Source organism: Megalops cyprinoides, chromosome 9 (genome assembly GCF_013368585.1).
Source record: "Megalops cyprinoides isolate fMegCyp1 chromosome 9, fMegCyp1.pri, whole genome shotgun sequence".
Taxonomy (NCBI): domain Eukaryota; kingdom Metazoa; phylum Chordata; class Actinopteri; order Elopiformes; family Megalopidae; genus Megalops; species Megalops cyprinoides.
Genome location: NC_050591.1, coordinates 30433041 through 30451032, shown reverse-complemented (window position 1 = coordinate 30451032; position 17992 = coordinate 30433041). Strand labels below are relative to the sequence as shown.

General features: G+C 46.0%; 1 protein-coding gene across 1 annotated transcript; it reads left to right on the top strand.

The window, feature by feature from the left end:
- Positions 1-359: 359 nt before the first annotated feature.
- brca2 (BRCA2 DNA repair associated) lies at positions 360-17649 on the top strand. The gene is made up of 27 exons (XM_036537698.1): positions 360-393; positions 735-989; positions 1376-1425; positions 1723-1834; positions 2055-2110; positions 2838-2931; positions 3764-4225; positions 5223-5301; positions 5742-6244; positions 7670-8680; positions 9332-9655; positions 9990-10091; positions 10188-10251; positions 10569-10867; positions 11352-11542; positions 11948-12135; positions 12779-12949; positions 13096-13468; positions 13558-13713; positions 13823-13970; positions 14065-14177; positions 14705-14906; positions 15079-15245; positions 16116-16254; positions 16508-16764; positions 16986-17114; positions 17290-17649. The coding sequence occupies exons 1-27, from the start codon at positions 360-362 to the stop codon at positions 17647-17649; spliced, it is 6039 nt and encodes a 2012-aa protein (XP_036393591.1).
- The last annotated feature ends 343 nt before the right edge of the window (positions 17650-17992 follow it).

The following is a 17992-nucleotide window of genomic DNA, read 5'->3' as shown; positions in this document are numbered from 1 at the left end:
AGCTATATTCCACGTAGATGTTGTCAGCTCTGTCAAGAACGTGGAGTGGTGGGTAACTAGGTGGACATGGAGTTTGTTTAATTTATGGCGAGCTTTTACCTGTCAGCTAACGTTAGCTGGCTGGCTCGCTACCTTGTAGTGAGTAGTGAGTGGCTGTAGCTAGACTCGCTAGCTACAGGTTCGTCAAAATTAATTCATTGTTTTAGCACAAGAAATAACTGTATAATGTTAATGTGTTTGGTAACTACATTGCACCTCCAAACTAAACGTGGATTTAATTAACTTCATTCAAAGGCTAAGAATTTGCGAACATGACTGGGTTTTATGAAAGTGGCGTGGATTCAAGAACAGCTTTGAACATGTTTGAAGTCTTCAGACATCGCGTTGTTCAAGGTGAGACGCTGTCAGTGGTAAAATATGTATCGTTAAGATCATGTATGTAAGGTTATATAAACTACTCACAGACTGTAATCCTCCGACGCCTGGGATCACACTTGGAGATGGCAATGTGTGATATTTTTTAATCATCGCTGAACATTTTCAGCCACGTTATTTGTTTAGCAGCAGTACCTAGTACCTAGCTGTAAAACAGCAGTGCCCTGACTTAATGTTCACTTTTGTTCCCAGTCTCTTAACTACTGTGCTACAACGCTGTTGAGATCAATAGGTTTTATAATATCATATCACTGACATTTTTTGCTTTGCTTGTGTACGCCACCTCTTTCTCTCTGAAGAGCTAGGGCCGCTTCATCCAAACTGGTTCGAGGAGCTGACCGCAAAAGCCTCCACAGGGACAGGGAACGACGCCTTGGTTGAAGGGCCACAGACCCCTCGAGGGTCGTGTGCACAAGAGGATGCTTTCAAAGTGCCGCTGGACAAACCAGCCACAGACAGCCAGATATCCTCCACTCCCAAGATCTTCAAGTGCCAAACAGCTCAGTCACCTGAACCCCTGACTCAGGATGAGGAGCTCCACTTTACTGACAGAGGTAGTTCATGTTTATATCAGGCTGTCTTCCTGAGGTGCAGTGTACATTAGCTCACTGTGTAATTAGTATGGCATGCAGATGTATCAGAATATTATTCACTCCTTGTTTTTACTGCAATTCACAGGAGGTGCTGGAGGATCAAAAACATTACCCTGGGTTGATACAAGCCCTTGTTTATTTGGATCTGGAAAAGAGAGGTAATTGTGTGTCTCATTCTGTGTGTGGTGGGAAGACACTGAAAGTACTGTGCATCTAGACTTAATGTTATTAGACTTCTAGACAGTGTAACTCTAAATAGGCTGAATAAAATGCAGCGTGTACACTTGATTCGTGTGATCTAGTGATTTGGTGTGTGTCATAGACAATCGGTGCTTTTTATTTTGCAGCCAAGCTGCCAATAGACACTGCAGGACACAACAGCCTATGGATTGGTTTGGTAAGTTCAGTGTTACTGCCAAGTTAATCCACGTTAACTGCTGGGATTCAAGTTGTCTTTTTCACTGCACTCAATCTGCAGCCTTTTTGGTTGCAAGTTAATTGAACTGATTCAAATCTGTGATTTGTTTCCTCCCTCCTTCAACTAAGGGTTATCAGACACACCAAAAAGCCAATGTGTAAGTACAGTAATTTCCTTTTATTTCAGGGAAAAAAAAACATGAAATATTATTTCAGGTAGATATTGAGATTCTTTATTTCCCAGCAGTAGAAAATTTGTAATTTTGTTTTCGCGCAGGGAGTTTCAGCCAAACGTATTTCTGAAAGCCTTGGTGCTCAGATAGACCCTGATGTGTCCTGGACCAGCTCCCTGAACACCCCGGAAGTCATGTCACCCACCATCATTCTCAGTAAGGGCAAGTCATTGTTTGAGTTATGAAGGAGCAGTCCTATGTTACTGTGTGTGACGGAGTGCCGTCACTACGGTTGAGTATGTGCTCTGACTGCCATACCAAGGAGCCTGGCTCTTTGGCGTCGCGGTCAAAGTCGCATGGTTGTGCACGGTGGGGTGACTGCTCTCGCCCTTCGCTACACTGTGAGATTGTCATATTCCTTTGTTCTTCATTGTAGCTAAGAAGGAGGACAGCATCTGCTCAGTAACCCCCTCTGGAGACAAACGTGTTATTGTAAGTTACTGTTGGAGTGGTTCTGCAATGTAAAGGGCTGCATTTATTATTTTACATTGTATTAAAACAGTTCATGAAAATGAGAGAAGTTGCATTCATTTCTGCATTCAGTGCTCCTTCATTGTAACACCTCTGATGGGATTCACATTTGGACACTGGATTATAAAGTCTCTATGGTGCTTACAGTGTGCTGAGATTGGTTTATGATTATGGCTTGAATTACTTGTCTTTCCTTTTTTTTTCTTTTAATGGGGGTATGTTATCTATGCTTATTCGTGATTGAATATGCCAATTATTGATTCACAAGAGGAAACTTACTTCAGCTGCATGTTATCTCCAATACAAGTGAATGAACAATATGTGTGGAAAAAGAAATAACTGTACAATATGAACAAATAACTGTCTACTTTAACAAAATCCAAATTAGTTTTTTTGCTATGTAACAAATTGTATTTTTCTAAGTGTGACTGCTGCTTCAAAGGGAAGAGTAACATGACAGTTAATTATATCAGTTTGTTGTTTACCCGTGTTTATTGAAACAAAGCCATGCAAGCTTTATAATTAATGGAAAATGAATCTCAGGCTCGAGGTGTTATAGCAATCCCTTGATGTTTGAGTTTGCAGTATAATGAGGGAACACAGCTTTCTAAATTGCCCGGTTATTGATCTGCTTTGACATGCTGCCTGTATTGTCCTAGTTTAATTTTTCTGATCTTTTTAATTTCAGTTTGTTCGAAAGCTGTTCCCTTCAGCATCAAAATTATTTGAAATCACTGAACGATCAACAGAAAAGCACAACAGCCCCTCTTTTCAACAGTCCGGTGAGTAGCATTCCCTTGACTGATTAAGACTCTTTCATTTCCTGGGTTTTCTACAGGTTTTAACAAGGCCTATCCAACACTGAATATTATATCATGTACAATGTCTTTGATCTGAATTCAGTAGCATGTAATGGGGCAGTGTTAAAATATGAGCTAGGTGTGACAGTTTACCTTGATTGATCATGGTCTGTCCCTTCTCATGTTTTTTTTTTGTTTTGCTCTAAATATTATCTTATTATTGTAAGATTATTTTATCATTATATTACCCCTTCCTATTTCCTCTCGTAGCTGTAAATGTATTTTCATATATTTTGAAAGTTATAAACATTGTTTCAACTTTTGAGTGAAAAGTAAGTTTTTAAAAGACAAACACTAAGACTGTGGAGTAATTATTAAATTATAAAGATTTTCCACCCTCTTGGAAATGCTATACGAAATACAGCTATATGAAATACAGCTAAACAAGGAGGCTCAGCCTGTTATGAAGGTACAGCCTGGCTCATGCTTCACCCCTCCTGGTCAGGCATGTACATGGCACCTAAAAAGGCTTCTGGAGGTGTAACTCACTTAAAATAATGACCAAATAACAGCATCTCAGAGCCATTTTGCCTCCTTCCCCAGTAGCTGATAAGAACAAACTGGTGATTCAGCTGGCAAACAAGATGGGGAAAATGGTTGGTAAAACCGTGACAATTATTTAGTTCTTAGTTCACATAATTTCATGTGTGCAGTTTTACAGTACATTTAGAAATCAGCTATGTTTTTGCATGGCTGTTCTAGACCAGAGCTTGGATATAGAATGTTCATTGTTTTTTCTGCATTTTGTCAACAGAAGTGAATAGCCAGTCAGACAGTCTGATGAAAAAGACTGATGACACTGGACTCACGCCAGTGAACGAGAGGAACGGTTTGTGGAGGCAGACGCTGCCAGATGCAATCCAGGACGGAGAGGTGCGCAGCACGGTGGCCAGCGTGCTCGACGGAGCCGAGGACGCCCTCTCCATCTTCTTCGGAGACAGCGGTTCGGCTTTGCGGAGGGTGAGAGCCAAGGAGAGGGGCAGGAGGAGGCAGGCGGGCTCGCCCAGGGACGTGGCGCTGACTCCACCCACAACGCTGGGGAATGGATGCTCTGAGGAACCTGTCGCCGTGGCAGCAGGTGGAACACAGAATGGAATGGAAGCCTTTGCCTCTGCTCCTCAAAGAGGGAGTTCCCTGGAAACCCAGGACTGTGGGATCACTCAGTGGACTCCATTGACTTTGTCTGACATTTCAGACACCAATCTGGAAAGCACTGGTAATGCTGCTCTTTCTTGCTCAGACAGGGACACTGCACTACCGAAAGAGGAGGTAACAGATAAGCAGCCAGGCACAACCATATTGGAAAGCCTGGAAAAGAGTGATGAAGTCCAGCCTTTGGAGGAGGTAGGGTCAGTCACTGCACCAGGCGAATGTGATCCTGTCCCCTCGCCTAGGGACAGTATTACAAAGCCACAAGAAGAGAACACTTGTACCCCTTGCACTGCCTTTCCAGGCCGAAGGGCAGTGGGTTCTAAGAGGGACGGATTTGGGGACCTCCCCACAAACGCACAACAACTCAGTGACCACGTACATGAATCAAAGCACAGCCAGCGTTCTGCCAAAGACAGCATAGCAGGGAGTGGAAGGATGAATCATCTCTCCAGTGTTAAGAGCCAGGATGCACTGCTGGGTCTTCAGTTGCCAAGGTCTGGAGGGGAAAGCTCTCCTGCAGTGATCGCCACCAGGAAACCTCCCAGGAAATTTGTGTATTCTGTGCAAAGCCCACATCCTACTAGGAATGCGAAACACAACACGACAGCCTACGGCCACGCCATTCCTGCACCTGCAGCTCCATATCCTGGAGAATTGCTGAATGGGAAATCGTACGGAGGTACTGTGTTGTCACGTGAAAGAGCAAGTGAAGATGCCTCCAAAGACAGCTTGGATTGCAAAAGTGCATGTGAGCAGCAAAATAGTGCAACCATAGAGGAGGCTGTTCCAACAGCATCAAACACAGAAAATGAGCTCTGTCATACGTCCCAGCTTTCAGCTGCGTTTGAAGAGCATTACAGCCAAGATGGGAATCCTGGCAAAACACCTAGCAGCAGCACTGACTCTGTCTGCAGTGGTGCTGAGAAGAGATTTCCAGGAACAGCATGTTTTGGTGAAGCCAGATCGAGGAACGGGAAGCTGCCATTGGAACCTTTGCCACTCTGGCCAGAGCCAAAAGAAAAACTGTCTTTAAGTGATCACCATGATGTTCTGACTACCAGTTGTCCCGGCAGCAGCACTACCATCCTCAGTCAATCAGCTGAAGCTGCTGAAATGTGCAGCCTTGTCGGCGTGTCTAACGTAAGGAGGACAGCCTTAACGTGTGAGAGTCAAAGACGCGACAGCGGCTACCACACCACTTTATCTGATGTCACACAGATTCCTGGATCACCTGACATTTCTACAACCAGCAAAGGGGCTGACAGTCATCTGCATTTTGGCTTTAAGACTGCCAGTAACAGAGTGATCTCCCTGCCTCAGGAAGCAATACAAAAGGCCAAAATGTTGCTAGATGAGGTTTCTGAAGGTAGCCTGAGCAAAACTCCCGTTTCTAAGCAGAAACAACCCCAAGAGTCCAAGCCCACAGAAAGGAACCACAAGAGCCTGTGCAACACTACAAAAAATCCAGGGGGTATGAACGTGGTGGTAAGGCAGTCCTGCAGATCTTCAGCTAAAGCAAGTTCCCATCAGCAGATCAACAACTCCCTGACTTCTCTCAGTGGGTGTTCTCCTATATCCAGTTTCACTGGCTTCAAAACAGCCTCCAACAGCACCATACATTTGTCCTCGGAAAACCTGCTGAAAGCCAAGCGGTTGTTTGAAGATATTGAAGAGGAAGATCTCCCGGGGAAGCTTTCAACAAGAAAGGACCGCAGTAATATTAAAGGCACTGCAGGATCTAAAGAGGAAAGTCGGGTGTCCAAAAGCTCAGCAGGACATACTGCTCCACCTGTGCTTTCCTCACTCTCCTCTGAGCCCAAATGCGCTGACACTTATGGGTTCCTGACAGCCTCACAGAGGGCTGATGTTACAGAACTGTGCAGTCTTTTAGAGGAGGCGGACAGCCAGTTTGAGTTCACACAGTTTAAGCAGGTAAAGCTGACCACAAGCGCTGCCCCTGATGTTGTTCAGTCTGACCATCCTTCCGATAAAGAAGTCGATCCCGATTTCCTTTCAGGCATAGACTTTGATGACAGTTTCAGCTCTGACTGTGAGAAGCACGCACTAAGAAAACAGAGAGCTGGTACAGTCATACCTGACACAAAGACGGTCAATCCAAACTGCAAGCTAAATGGGCAAGAATCTTGCCTTAACAGTAAAGCTGTGGATATCCTGAGTCCACATTTGGCTGAAAAGTATGATAAATATACAGACAGTTTGCATCTTGAGCACCCAAGAAACACCCTGATCCCTGAGGATTATTCTGATTCTGGAAGCTTTGTAGCTTTCTCCTCTGCTAGTGGAAAGAAAATCACTGTGTCAAGTGAAATTCTTAAAAGGGCCTCAAAAGTTTTTGACGATTTAGATGTTAGTTGTGCTCCATCAGGAAACCTTGTGCCTGATGTGGATGCAAACGCAACACCTTTGGATCCACGACGTGGTTCTTTCACCCAGGTGCAAAGAACTGGCAGCCACAGCAAAGTGACAAGAGGCCAGCATAACATTCCAGACACTCGCGTGACATCTAATACTCCTAAGATTAATACTGTTAACCAGAATTCTGAGATTAATGAGCCTAAAAATGACCTTTTGCCAGATGTTACAAGTCAGATTGGGTCGTCTTCTGATTCCAAAATAATCAAGGGGGGCAGTGTTAGTCATGGCCCAAGTCTCCCTTGTGGAGTATCTGGAATTTCGTCCACTTCCAAAACTTCAGAGGAAATATGTATTGACTCACAGAATGCGGGTGACATTTTAAAAGAAGCAGGAAGCAAGCCTCTGGTGAGTTTATCCCCATACCCTCCTAGCACAGTGACTGAGGATACTTCACCTAAATGCCCACCTCCCATAGCTGCCCTTCAGCTGGCAGGGGGAGAAACGGCCTCCGCCAACAGAGCAATTTTAAAGAGACCCCAGGCAATTTGCACAAAAGACTATTTTGAGAGTGGCAAGGGTGAAGTTAAGAAGTCAGAAATGTCTGATGAGAACCATTCAAATGGCAGGCCCATCGCTCAGCAGTGTGTTGGTTTCAGAACTGCCCGAGGCACTGCTGTGAATGTTTCAGAAAGGCTTTTGAGCAAAGCGAGGGAAATGTTTGCAGATTTAGAGGAGAGTCGGGAAAGTGCAAAAGGAGGAGGCTGTCGTGTGGACAAGCGAGAGGGGAAGGACTCTTTAATCAGAAACAAAGAACCACAGACAAAGTGTGCTCTCACCACTGCCTGCAGAACTGAAACCACAGCTGAGAAATGTTATAATGGGAACGAAGCACATGTTGCTGAAGAAATGTCGTGTGAGGATTATGTTGGTAGTAAACCTGATGCCGTGCACATGGAAAATGATATAAACATTGCACATTCCAGAGCAAGAAACACTCTCAACCCGAACAGTGAAAATATTGCAGGTTGTATCACAGCAAGTGTAAACACAGCACGGCTTTCTGGAGAAGCAGTTTTGGAAGCCAAAACCACCTCAAATGAACGTGATAATTCAGGAGTGTGCCAAACCACAGCTGCCTCAGATGTCGGCAGTGAAAATATTTCATCTTGCAACCCTCAGGGTAATTGCGGCTTCAGCACTGCTGGTGGTAAGAAGGTGACTGTGTCCAAAAAGGCCCTTCACTATGCAAGAAGTCTTTTACAAGAATGTGCAGAAATAGACCATCCAGAACCTGAGAATTCCAAGGCAAGCAATACACATATTTCCTCTCTCAGTCCTCAGGATAACAACAGTGGTGGTTTTAAATTGGCCAGCGGTAAAGGGGTGTCTATTCCACAGAAGGCTCTTGAGCAGGCAAAGGCTTTTTTCAAAAACTGCGATGATGCACCCGAGAGCGAAATGAACAGAACAGTGCAAGGCAAACATATCGGGGGGAAAATCAGGGCTAGTCTGGCTAATTTGGCGCAGAGCAGTCACGGTTTCACCTCTGCTAGTGGTAAGGAGGTGTCCGTTTCGGCAGAGTGTCTTGCTGAAGTGAGAGCTATGTTTGGAAACCGTGACGACACCGTGGACACTGCAGTCAGTGCTGAAGTGAAAGAGGGTATGGCAGATGCAAATTTTCATCATACCAGCCACGGTAATCAGGGGAAAATCAGATGTGGGTTCAGCACGGCTGGTGGCAAGAGGGTGTCCGTGTCTGAGAGCGCCCTCCGGAGGGCGAATGCTCTTCTGAATGAATGTGGTGAAAAACACCACACGGAATCTGGTAGACTGGAATTTACAAGGGGTTCAGCTCAGGAACTACAGCATGGAAACAGCTGCAGTTTTAGCACAGCCAGTGGGAAAGGGGTTGCCGTTTCGGCAAAGGCCCTTCAGGAAGCAAAAGCTCTATTCAGAGACTGTGATGACACTTCATCACATGAAATCAGAGGCACAATGAAAGGGGAGGCCGTAAGTACAGATTCCAGCGCCGGCCATAATGATCTGGACAAAGGCAATTGTGGGTTCACCACCGCAAGAGGTATGAGGGTGTCGGTGTCCAAGAAGGCCCTTTTGAAAGCTAAGGCTCTTCTAAATGAATGCTGTGAGGCTGAAAGCGGAGATTCCGGAAAACAATTCAAGTTGGATTGCACAGCTGGTTCAACCCAGAACCCTCTATGTGTAAGCACTGGTGGCTTTAGTACTGTGAGTGAGAAAGGACCATCCAGTTCAGCAACGGTGCTTTGCAAAACAGCGCCTGCATTAAAAGACTGTCCTGGTAATAAAATCAGAGCTGAGACTAAGGGCAAGCACTTGAACAGGGGAAACAGCACTTTCAATAATCCAGCGAAGTACAATTTTGGTTTCAGCACAGCTAGTGGCAATCAGGTATCTGTTTCATTTGAAGCCCTTGAAGTGGCAAAGGCTAAATTCAAAGACTGTGGTGATAGTTCAGACACTGCAATAGGTGCTGAAATTAAGGTGGACACTGTTGAATTGGAAAGCAGTTCTACCCATCACAATCCAGAAAAAGGCAGTTCTGGTGACCATGCAGCGGATGCGAAGGCTGTGCCAATGTCAGAAAAAGTCCTCCAGAGCACTACAGCTGTGCTTGAGAAGTTGGACAAAGTTGAACAATCTGTTGCTCAAAGCAGCTACAAGGGAATTTCACAAGGAGCATTTAGTCAAGACCAGGCCAGAGTTCACAAAATATCTCAAGAGAATATAAAGGCCGGCATGTGCCCCAGTGGTGCAGCCCCGGGTCAGGAGCGCTGTGCTCCCAGAAAGGCCGCTGTGGAGCTAGAGGCCTGGGAGATGATGCAGAGTAATGTAGGCGGGGCTACTCAGGAAAGTTCCTCCATCTTGAACTTGCGATTGCCGGGGTTCAGTGACTGCACGGTCACCCAGCAGAGGTACTTTGAGCAAGAGGCTGTGGCGTGCACCAGGGCCCTGCTAGAGGACGAGGACTTGGGTGAGCAGGGCCACCAGGGGGCGCCAGGGGAACCGCCTCACCAGCCGGATGCTGAGAGGAGCGGAGGAGGTGGAAAAAGGCCCAAATCAGAGGATTCCGATTTAAAAGGTACGCTCGCAGATTAGAGGCTTTTTTTTGTTTTGGAACATTTTCCAAGGTTATGAGCAGTGCTTCAGGAAAACCCAGAACCTTTTTAGGTTGTTTCAAATTGCCTTGCAAAATCATGTTGAAACACAGTTCAAGTTACCTTCAGATACATTTCAATGATAATCTGTGGAAAAATAAAACTAAAGTAGGTTTAAAATAAAGAAATCACTGGTGCTACCACCATCTTCCAGCAGATGGCAATCTAATGTTGCTGCTTGAGGGTCGTGTAATCTTGCTGCTTTAGGAGTGACCTGTATTGGTCATAATTTATTTCATTTGATTTTCATCTCAACAGGGCAGCCTCCGCTCAAAAGAAGACTTCTGGAAGACTTTGACCGAACATCAGATTGTGGAAAAACCACTGCACTGGCTCCGGTGAAAAGCAGCCCAAATGGTGCTAAACTCTTTTTTTAATTTGTGCAATAGCCGTGGACTGAATATATTTCTTAGGAATGGCTGTATATTAATCTTTACATGTTTGTTTCAGTTACACTAAGAGACAGGAGAGTCTTCAAGTATGGTGTGCCTCTTCAACCTAATGTTACTCGACCCTTTGGGTGAGTTTCACACTGACCACAAGTTGATTCCAGATCCTGGATTAACAGGTTGTATGATTACAGTGTTGTTTATGAATTACATTAGTGTTTCTTCTGCTCTACAGTGATAAAAAGGGTGCCTTGGACCAGAGGCTGAGAAAGTCAGAACCACATGTTGTCGCTCCAGACTCGTTCCTTCGGGACGGCAAGCCAGCGAATCCCAGGGCCGGGGCCGTTTTTGTGCCCCCTTTTCGGAAGTGTGCCAAACCCGAGGCCCAGAGAGCCAGTGTGCCACCACAGTCTGGGAGAACTCCCAGTGTCTTTGTCCCTCCGTTCAGAAAAACGGGCAGCAGCCATGGTGGGCAGACACCACCCTGCCTGCCTGAGGCTCCTGCTACGCCCAGTGTGTTCACTCCCCCTTTTAAGAAAAATTCAGATTCTGCGACTAACCCAGGCGGTGACAGCAAGGTGTCCGTTCAGGTCTCAGTCACCTGCGGTGACATGTTGGACAACACTTGTGATGACAGCAGTGGGCAGGGCATTGTCAGGGGAGGTGTCCCTGAAGAAAGGGAAGCGGAGAGCAAGAAGACCACGCTGGCACCTGCCTCACCTCTTCATCATGAGGCTGGCAGCTCAGGTAATTTTGCAGGGGTTATTACAACGGCTTCTGTAAAATCAATTCTTTTCTCTGTATGTGAAAATCATAATGATATATAGATACATGAAAAATGTTTGTGGCCAGGATCATATACAAGTAAGTAAGGATTTCATTTTAGGGAGTGTCATAACTAGAAAATAATGTTTACTGGTGTTCATGCTCTAATATGATCTGGTTACATTCTGTTCCATGAGAGAGAAGAATCTAAAAAATCATGTCACGGAATTACAGTACAGTCCTTTTGTGCCCCCGCTGTTAACTACATTACATTATATAACATTCATTTGGCAGATGCTCTTATCAAGAGCAACTTCCAGTACAGTAGAACATAGCTGTATCCATTCAAGTTGAACACAGATCTGAGACATTAGGTTGAAGAGGCACACCTAACTATCTGAGTAGCTGGCCATTATTGTAGACTCCAGGCAGCGTTGTGATGTGAAGATGTGCTGGATGTTTGCAGACACGGAGCGGATGATTGAGAACCTTCAGCTGGCGCGAGACATGCAGGACATGAGGATCAGGAAGAAGAAGCGACAGACCGTCAGGCCCCAGCCGGGGAGTCTGTTCCTTGCCAAGACCTCAGGGGTTACCAGGGTGTCTCTGAGGAGTGCTGTTGGAGGGGCCTGCCCAGTCCGTCACACCCAGGAAGAGGTACGCGCACGTTTTAAAACCAGGCTTTTGGGCCCACACACACCCTCTCTGTTCAAGTATATCCACCACCCCATGGGGTTATGAGCTCACCTCAATCAATACATAACACCCACTAGTGATGCAGTGTGATGCAGACCTGCAGTTTTGTAACTCTCACCTTTCATTAACTCATATGCAATGGGAGGGATTTAATTGAATAGTTGATCTAACTGAAGGATGATTAGATGGCCAGCTTGGTCATTATGCCAGAACATCATAGCACCCCATCTACTCTAAGATAAGGACCATGGGGCCCTGATCACAGTGAGTCAAGTCATCAGTTTTATTTCCTGCTGAATGATGTATTCGCACCCATACCTAATGGAGAATATGTTTATGACCTTGTTTTAATTATTCTATTCCCAGCTCTATAAATACGGGGTCCACCGCGGAGTGTCCGGGATCAGCAGCGCCAGCGCGGAGTCATTCCGCTTCCGCTGCAGGGACTTCTTCAGAGAGGAGGTGCTGACAGAGGCGGGCGGAGTCCAACTGGCCGACGGGGGCTGGCTGATACCCAGCAACGACGGCACGGCGGGGAAGGAGGAGTTCTACAGGTACCCGTTTAAATGGGCAGGCATTGTGATGTAATGCGTTTTGTTCCAACCGAAAGCATCTCTTTGGGAGCGCTCGTGGGTGCTTGTTCTGCTGTGGAGTGCCTGTAAATGGAATTTTCCTATTAATGAGTGGAGATGGTGGGTGGTTGGGTAATGGCCTGAGCACTGTAATGTAGGCAGAGATGAAGCTATCATTAGAGGCAGGCTGAAATGCTTAGCTTTGGTCTTCAGACATTCAGTTATCATGTTCTCTATCAAATGTACCCACAGAGCACAGTATTTTATCAAAATACACATTGCCATTACAACATCAGATAGTGTATAATGTCTGACTACAAAGTATAGTACATAAAAATTACATTACATTCCTTTAGCAGAAGCTCTTATCCTGAGCAACTTCCAGCACAAAAGGACAGAAGTGTATCCATTCAAACTGAATAAACAACAGTGTTAGACCAGGCTAACAACACTTCCAAATCAGTGTGTGAGCATAACACTTCAAACCCTACCACAAGTTAACTTGTGCAACCTGACTAGACAAGAGAAACCAGATATAGTGCCATACATTAGTCACTAGATCTGTATTTCAATGTTTATCATTAGGTGTCCATAATTCAACCCTGTGCCTGGTCCTCTTCTTCAGGGCCCTGTGTGACACCCCCGGTGTGGACCCTAAACTGATCAGTGAGGCCTGGCTGTACAATCACTACCGGTGGGTGGTGTGGAAACGGGCCTCCTTGGAGCGGTCCTTCCCTGAGGTGATGGGCAGCCAGGGTCTCACCCCAGAGCAGGTGCTGCTGCAGCTCAAGTACAGGTATGCCTTGTGTTTTTATTTACTCTGAAGGAGTATTTCTAAAAACATTGAAGGAAGGTCTAAGTTAGTTTTGTCCCGTGAAGGAATAGTAAATCCTTTTATGTTGAAAAAGCTGTTGGTGGTAAATTGGCTTTGATTGGCGTTAGGTATGACGTGGAGGTGGACCACAGCCGGAGGCCGGCTCTGAGGAAGATCATGGAGAGAGACGACACGCCCGCCAAGACCCTGGTGCTCTGTGTGTGTGGCATCGCCTCAACCGGCTCCACCCTCACCAAACCGGTCCAGCCCGAGAGCAAGGCGTCCCCGGGCACAGCGGCCAGGGCGGGCTCGCCGAACGGGGTCATCTGGGTCACCGACGGCTGGTACTCCATCAAGGCCCTGCTGGACGCCCCGCTGACGGCCATGCTGCAGAAGGGCCAGCTGACGGTCGGCGGGAAGGTGGTGACCCACGGGGCCGAGCTGGTGGGGTCCCAGGACGCCTGCCCCCCTCTGGAGGCACCTGAATCCCTCATGCTCAAGGTGGGTTTCACCCTCACGCTGTGTCTCATAAAGTGACTGTAAGACCTTATATTAGTTCATTGTTGATCTGTTTACCCCTGTTGATTCAGATTTCAGCAAACAGCACCAGACCAGCTCGATGGGACACCAAGCTGGGGTTCCACCGTGACCCTCGACCTTTCCGCCTCCCCCTCTCCTCTCTGTACAGCAGTGGAGGGCTGGTGGGATGCGTGGATGTGGTTGTGTTGAGAAGCTACCCAACCCAGGCATGTTCACTTTCATAAAGTTGATAAAGTTGACAGGAAAAAGTCAGCTGCTCTGAAGAGTTTGTTTGAAAAGAGAGATGTTGGTAACATGGTGATACCTGTATTGCAGTGGATGGAAAAGAAGCCAGGTGGAGTCTTTGTGTTCCGTAACGACCGCGCTGAAGAGAGAGAAGCCCAGAGACACAGTGATAGCAAGCACAAAGCTATGGAAGTCCTGTTTGCGAAGATCCAGGCCCAGTTTGAGAAGGATCAGGAAGGTAAGTCACATCACAGTTATGTCCTGTGGTGTAACCTCATTATGGAATCTAATGGCACCAGACTGACCGGGTAGTAATGAGATTTCTCTTGCAGCTGAGAGCAAAACCAAGAAAAGGAGACGGAGGATGAGTCTGTGCGAGATCGAGGCATTGCGAGACGGAGAGGAGCTTTATGAAGCTGTGGAGAGTGACCCAGTTTACTTTGAGGTGAAGAAGGACAGAGAGACTGTTCAGTGGCACCTTAAATTTGGTGAAATTTCAAACCAGATCAGAGTGCTACACTTTGGGTTTATTGATAGGCAATTATACAGGCATCGAAACTCATTATTTTCACCTCCTAGAAATTTGAAATTAACAGGAGAGAAAAAAAAACAACTGAACATTGGACACATTGTATATCCATGAGTATAAAGGCTTAAATTGCAGGTGTATTGAAGATATGTATTAGCTGAAGAAATCTCTTACCCTTCATATTTGCCAGTGATGTCATTACTTAGTATTTTCCAGGAAAGTATCTTATAAAAGTTAACTGACAGCCAGGGCTACTGATTGCAATTCACCTATGAGTTATACAACTACTAAGCACACTTTTTAAAATAAAAAGTTATATATTTATGTATATATTTATTTAGAGATGGAGTGAGCACTGAAGATGCCTTTTTTTTTAACCGTGGCGAATAGTCATTTAAATAAAACAAAAACGGAGTATAAAGGCTGTTGTTTGCGTGTTGCAGTCGTGCCTGAGTGAGCAGCAGCTGGCCATACTGGGCAGTTACAGACAGTCCCTGGGGCAGGAGCGGCAGGCCCGGCTTCAGGAGCAGTTCCGCAGGGCCCTGGAGGAGGCCCAGGAGGGTGAGGGGGTGTGCTCCAACAGGGAGGTCACACCCGTGTGGAAACTGAGCGTGTGCGACGGCAGCGATCAGCAGAGCAGCAGAGGTGAGCTTGCTAGCGTCGTTAGCATGCCTGCTTGTTCCGTTAGTTTTACTGTTTGAATCGCAGTATGTTTAGCTGGTCAGGGGAATACTCATTCAGGAGCTAAAAGCTGCCTCCAAAGCTCAGAAGCACACCTCTGACCCTGCCTGCCGTCCGTTCTCCCACAATTCTCCAGTGTGTCTGCTGAACATCTGGCGACCCTCGATGGAGTTACGGTCCTTGCTGAAGGAGGGCAGCAGGTACAGGGTCTACCAGCTGGCCACATCCGAGGGCAAGAAACGAGCTGGCAAAGCTGCCGTCCAGCTCACTGCCACGAAGAAAACAAAGTTTGAACAAATTAAGGTATCAGCAATCGCTCCTGTTTTCTTGCTTTGTAAGTATGCAAGACATTCATGTGGTCAAATGGAGAAGGCCAGAATATTCACTGTCCTTTTCCAATAAACTTCCAATAAACTTAGCTAAGAATTTTTAAGTAATTTGAGGAAGAGGAAATTTTACTGAAGATGGAAATGAGTGTAATCTGAATACCCATGGCCAACTACTAGACCTTCAATCATGTAACTTCACAGTAATTACAACCATATTGTTCTACTTGTATGCCTACTCTAAATCTCTTCCTCCAGGATTTTAGGAATTCATATTTAGCATCTGCAGGTCTAATGTGGCTTGTGGATTGATATTTAAGCCATGACTACGGCTTTGATTGAGGAAATAAATTAAATATAACCCTAACATATTAAGGAATAACTGCATCCAGTTTCTTTGTGTTTGAATGTTTTGTTGAAAGTAATGGGTTGCCCTGTATGCTTGTTTCCATTCTGCTTGTGCATGGGTAACTCCAGACCTCTGCCTTCTACTAAACCTGTAAAAAACAGTAAGTGATGTTGGAAAAATAAGACTAAAATAAGGGGATGGACAGTTGACTGTGTGTGCTAAATATACACCCAGGATTCCAACATATGGTTGGCCTAACTCACAGGCCTGTGAGCCTTGTCAGGCCTTGTATATGGTTCTTGTATAGAAATCCCTGTGAAAATTGTGATGAGATGATTATCGTGCATTTAGAACGCTTTGTTTTTATACAGTTTCAGTCAGAGCTTTGCCATTTCCTCCAGAGAAATTAATGCCTACCCAAGTTTTCAATCTTGACAACTCCGCTGCCTCCCAAGACATAGATGCTTCAGAATATCCACGCAGTTGTTTCCATCACAGGCCCCTCCAGAGAGCCTGCCTGAGCTGTTCCAGCCCAGAGTGTCTGTGAGCTTCAGAACCCTCCGGGATCCAGGGTTCCGTCCTCTCTGTGGAGAAGTAGACATCGTTGGATGTGTGATCTCCATTGCTGACAGGCATGGTGAGTCCTACCAAGGCAGCAGTTTTCTAAAATATGAGGTTACGAAAAGTATAGGGGTATAATATTTTAACAATTTTATTTTTTATTTAATACATTTTCCACTTTAACTTGGCAGAGGAAGCTGGGGTTTTCTAGCCCATTGCTTTTATGGCCATTTGCTTTCTACCCACTTTATGTATTTTTAAGTATATGCGGGGAAGACATTATTTGGACCATGCTTTGGGGTGAAGTGACTAAGCCGTTCTCGCTGCAGGTCCTTCCCCGGTGCTGCACCTGATGGATGAGCAGCAGGACTTTGTATCTGTGCGAAGCAGCAGCAGCCTGGCTCAGCTGACTATAGAGGATCTGGTGAAGCCTCAGGCCTTGCTGGCAATAAGCAACCTGCAGCTTCAGCACCAGCCGTCCAAGCCCATACCTGCCCTGTACGCAGGCGAACTTTCCGTCTTCTCCACCAAGCCTAAAGAGGCTTACCTGCAGGAGGCCTGTGCACGCCTCAGAGCCATAGTCCAGGTACTGCTGCAGACTCTCCCTCCAAAGACAGAGCTGCATGAAATGTGTCTGTGGCAAGCTTCTCCTGAACTGTACATCTTCCACTAAAGAAAATGGCTACTTTACATATTTTGTGCTCTCAAGGTTGAAATATACCAGATTGCACCAGATGACTGCCCAACCAGAGATCTGTACAGGTTTGCCCTGCATGCTAAACTTCTTCTTTGTGACTGCATTAACAGGCCAATGAGCACTTCTTTGAGATGGCAGAGGAGAAGCTATCTGACTTAATTCAATCAAATGGTCCACGTTCTCTGCTCTCTTCAAGAGAAGTGAGTCCATCTCCAAAAATGGTAAGTAGGAGAGCTGATGTAAGAGAACTTGGCAAAAGTGTTGATGTCTTATTTATTTACTTAATTTTATGGTGACAATCAAATGGACTTATATTTATATTCCTGTTCATATATCAAACTTACATAAAGTTTGTGGAGCATTACTATGCACTGAGTGCACAATCCCATGTTTTACTTACAGGTGGTTGGGCAGACCCCCCAGCAGTCACTGCGTACATCAGGGCTGTTCACCCCTGTCAGTCGAAAGCCCCCTCTTCTTGTCAGCACCTCAGATAACAGGGACCCTAAAAGCCTGAAGAGGAAGAGAGGCCTGGACTTCCTGTCCCGCATCCCTTCTCCTCCTCCTCTCAGCCCAGTTTGGACGACTGCCTCTCCGTCCGTGAAGAAGACCTTCAATCCCCCACGGAGATGTGAGACGCCCCAACCTACGAGTCGAAAACGGACCCCGGCCGCACAGCGTGTCCCTCCCCCAGAGGACGGGGAATGGGTGAACGATGAGGAGCTGGCCATGATCAACACGCAGGCCCTGCTGGACGGCTGGGGGGCCAGGTGACAGTTCCAGGTGACAGACATGCAGCACAGGCCGTTCCCCCCTGACATCCTGCTTATGGAGACAATGTCACAGTGGCATATGAGCAAAGTGACTTCACAGGCACTTGGCAAGCAGGACAGAGCCAAATGCGGGGACAAAAAATGACAGAAACTGTCACATGCCTCAAAATGCTCTGGTGTTCTGTCATGTTGAATTTCTTTTCTCAGAACTACTAGACGTGAAATTTCATAACTTGCAATATGTGTATATACGTTATATTAAAAATACTGTAGAAATAAATATATCTTTCAAAATCATCGTTCTCTTGTGATTGATTTCAGTTATTAATTACAGACACACACCT

Coding starts and splice junctions, on each gene's coding strand:
- brca2 (XM_036537698.1), top strand. CDS start 360: ATGTTTGAAGTCTTCAGACATCGCGTTGTTCAAG. Junction 2,111..2,837: donor CTGGAGACAAACGTGTTATT/GTAAGTTACTGT, acceptor TTTTAATTTCAG/TTTGTTCGAAAGCTGTTCCC. Junction 12,950..13,095: donor CTGCTGCAGCTCAAGTACAG/GTATGCCTTGTG, acceptor GATTGGCGTTAG/GTATGACGTGGAGGTGGACC.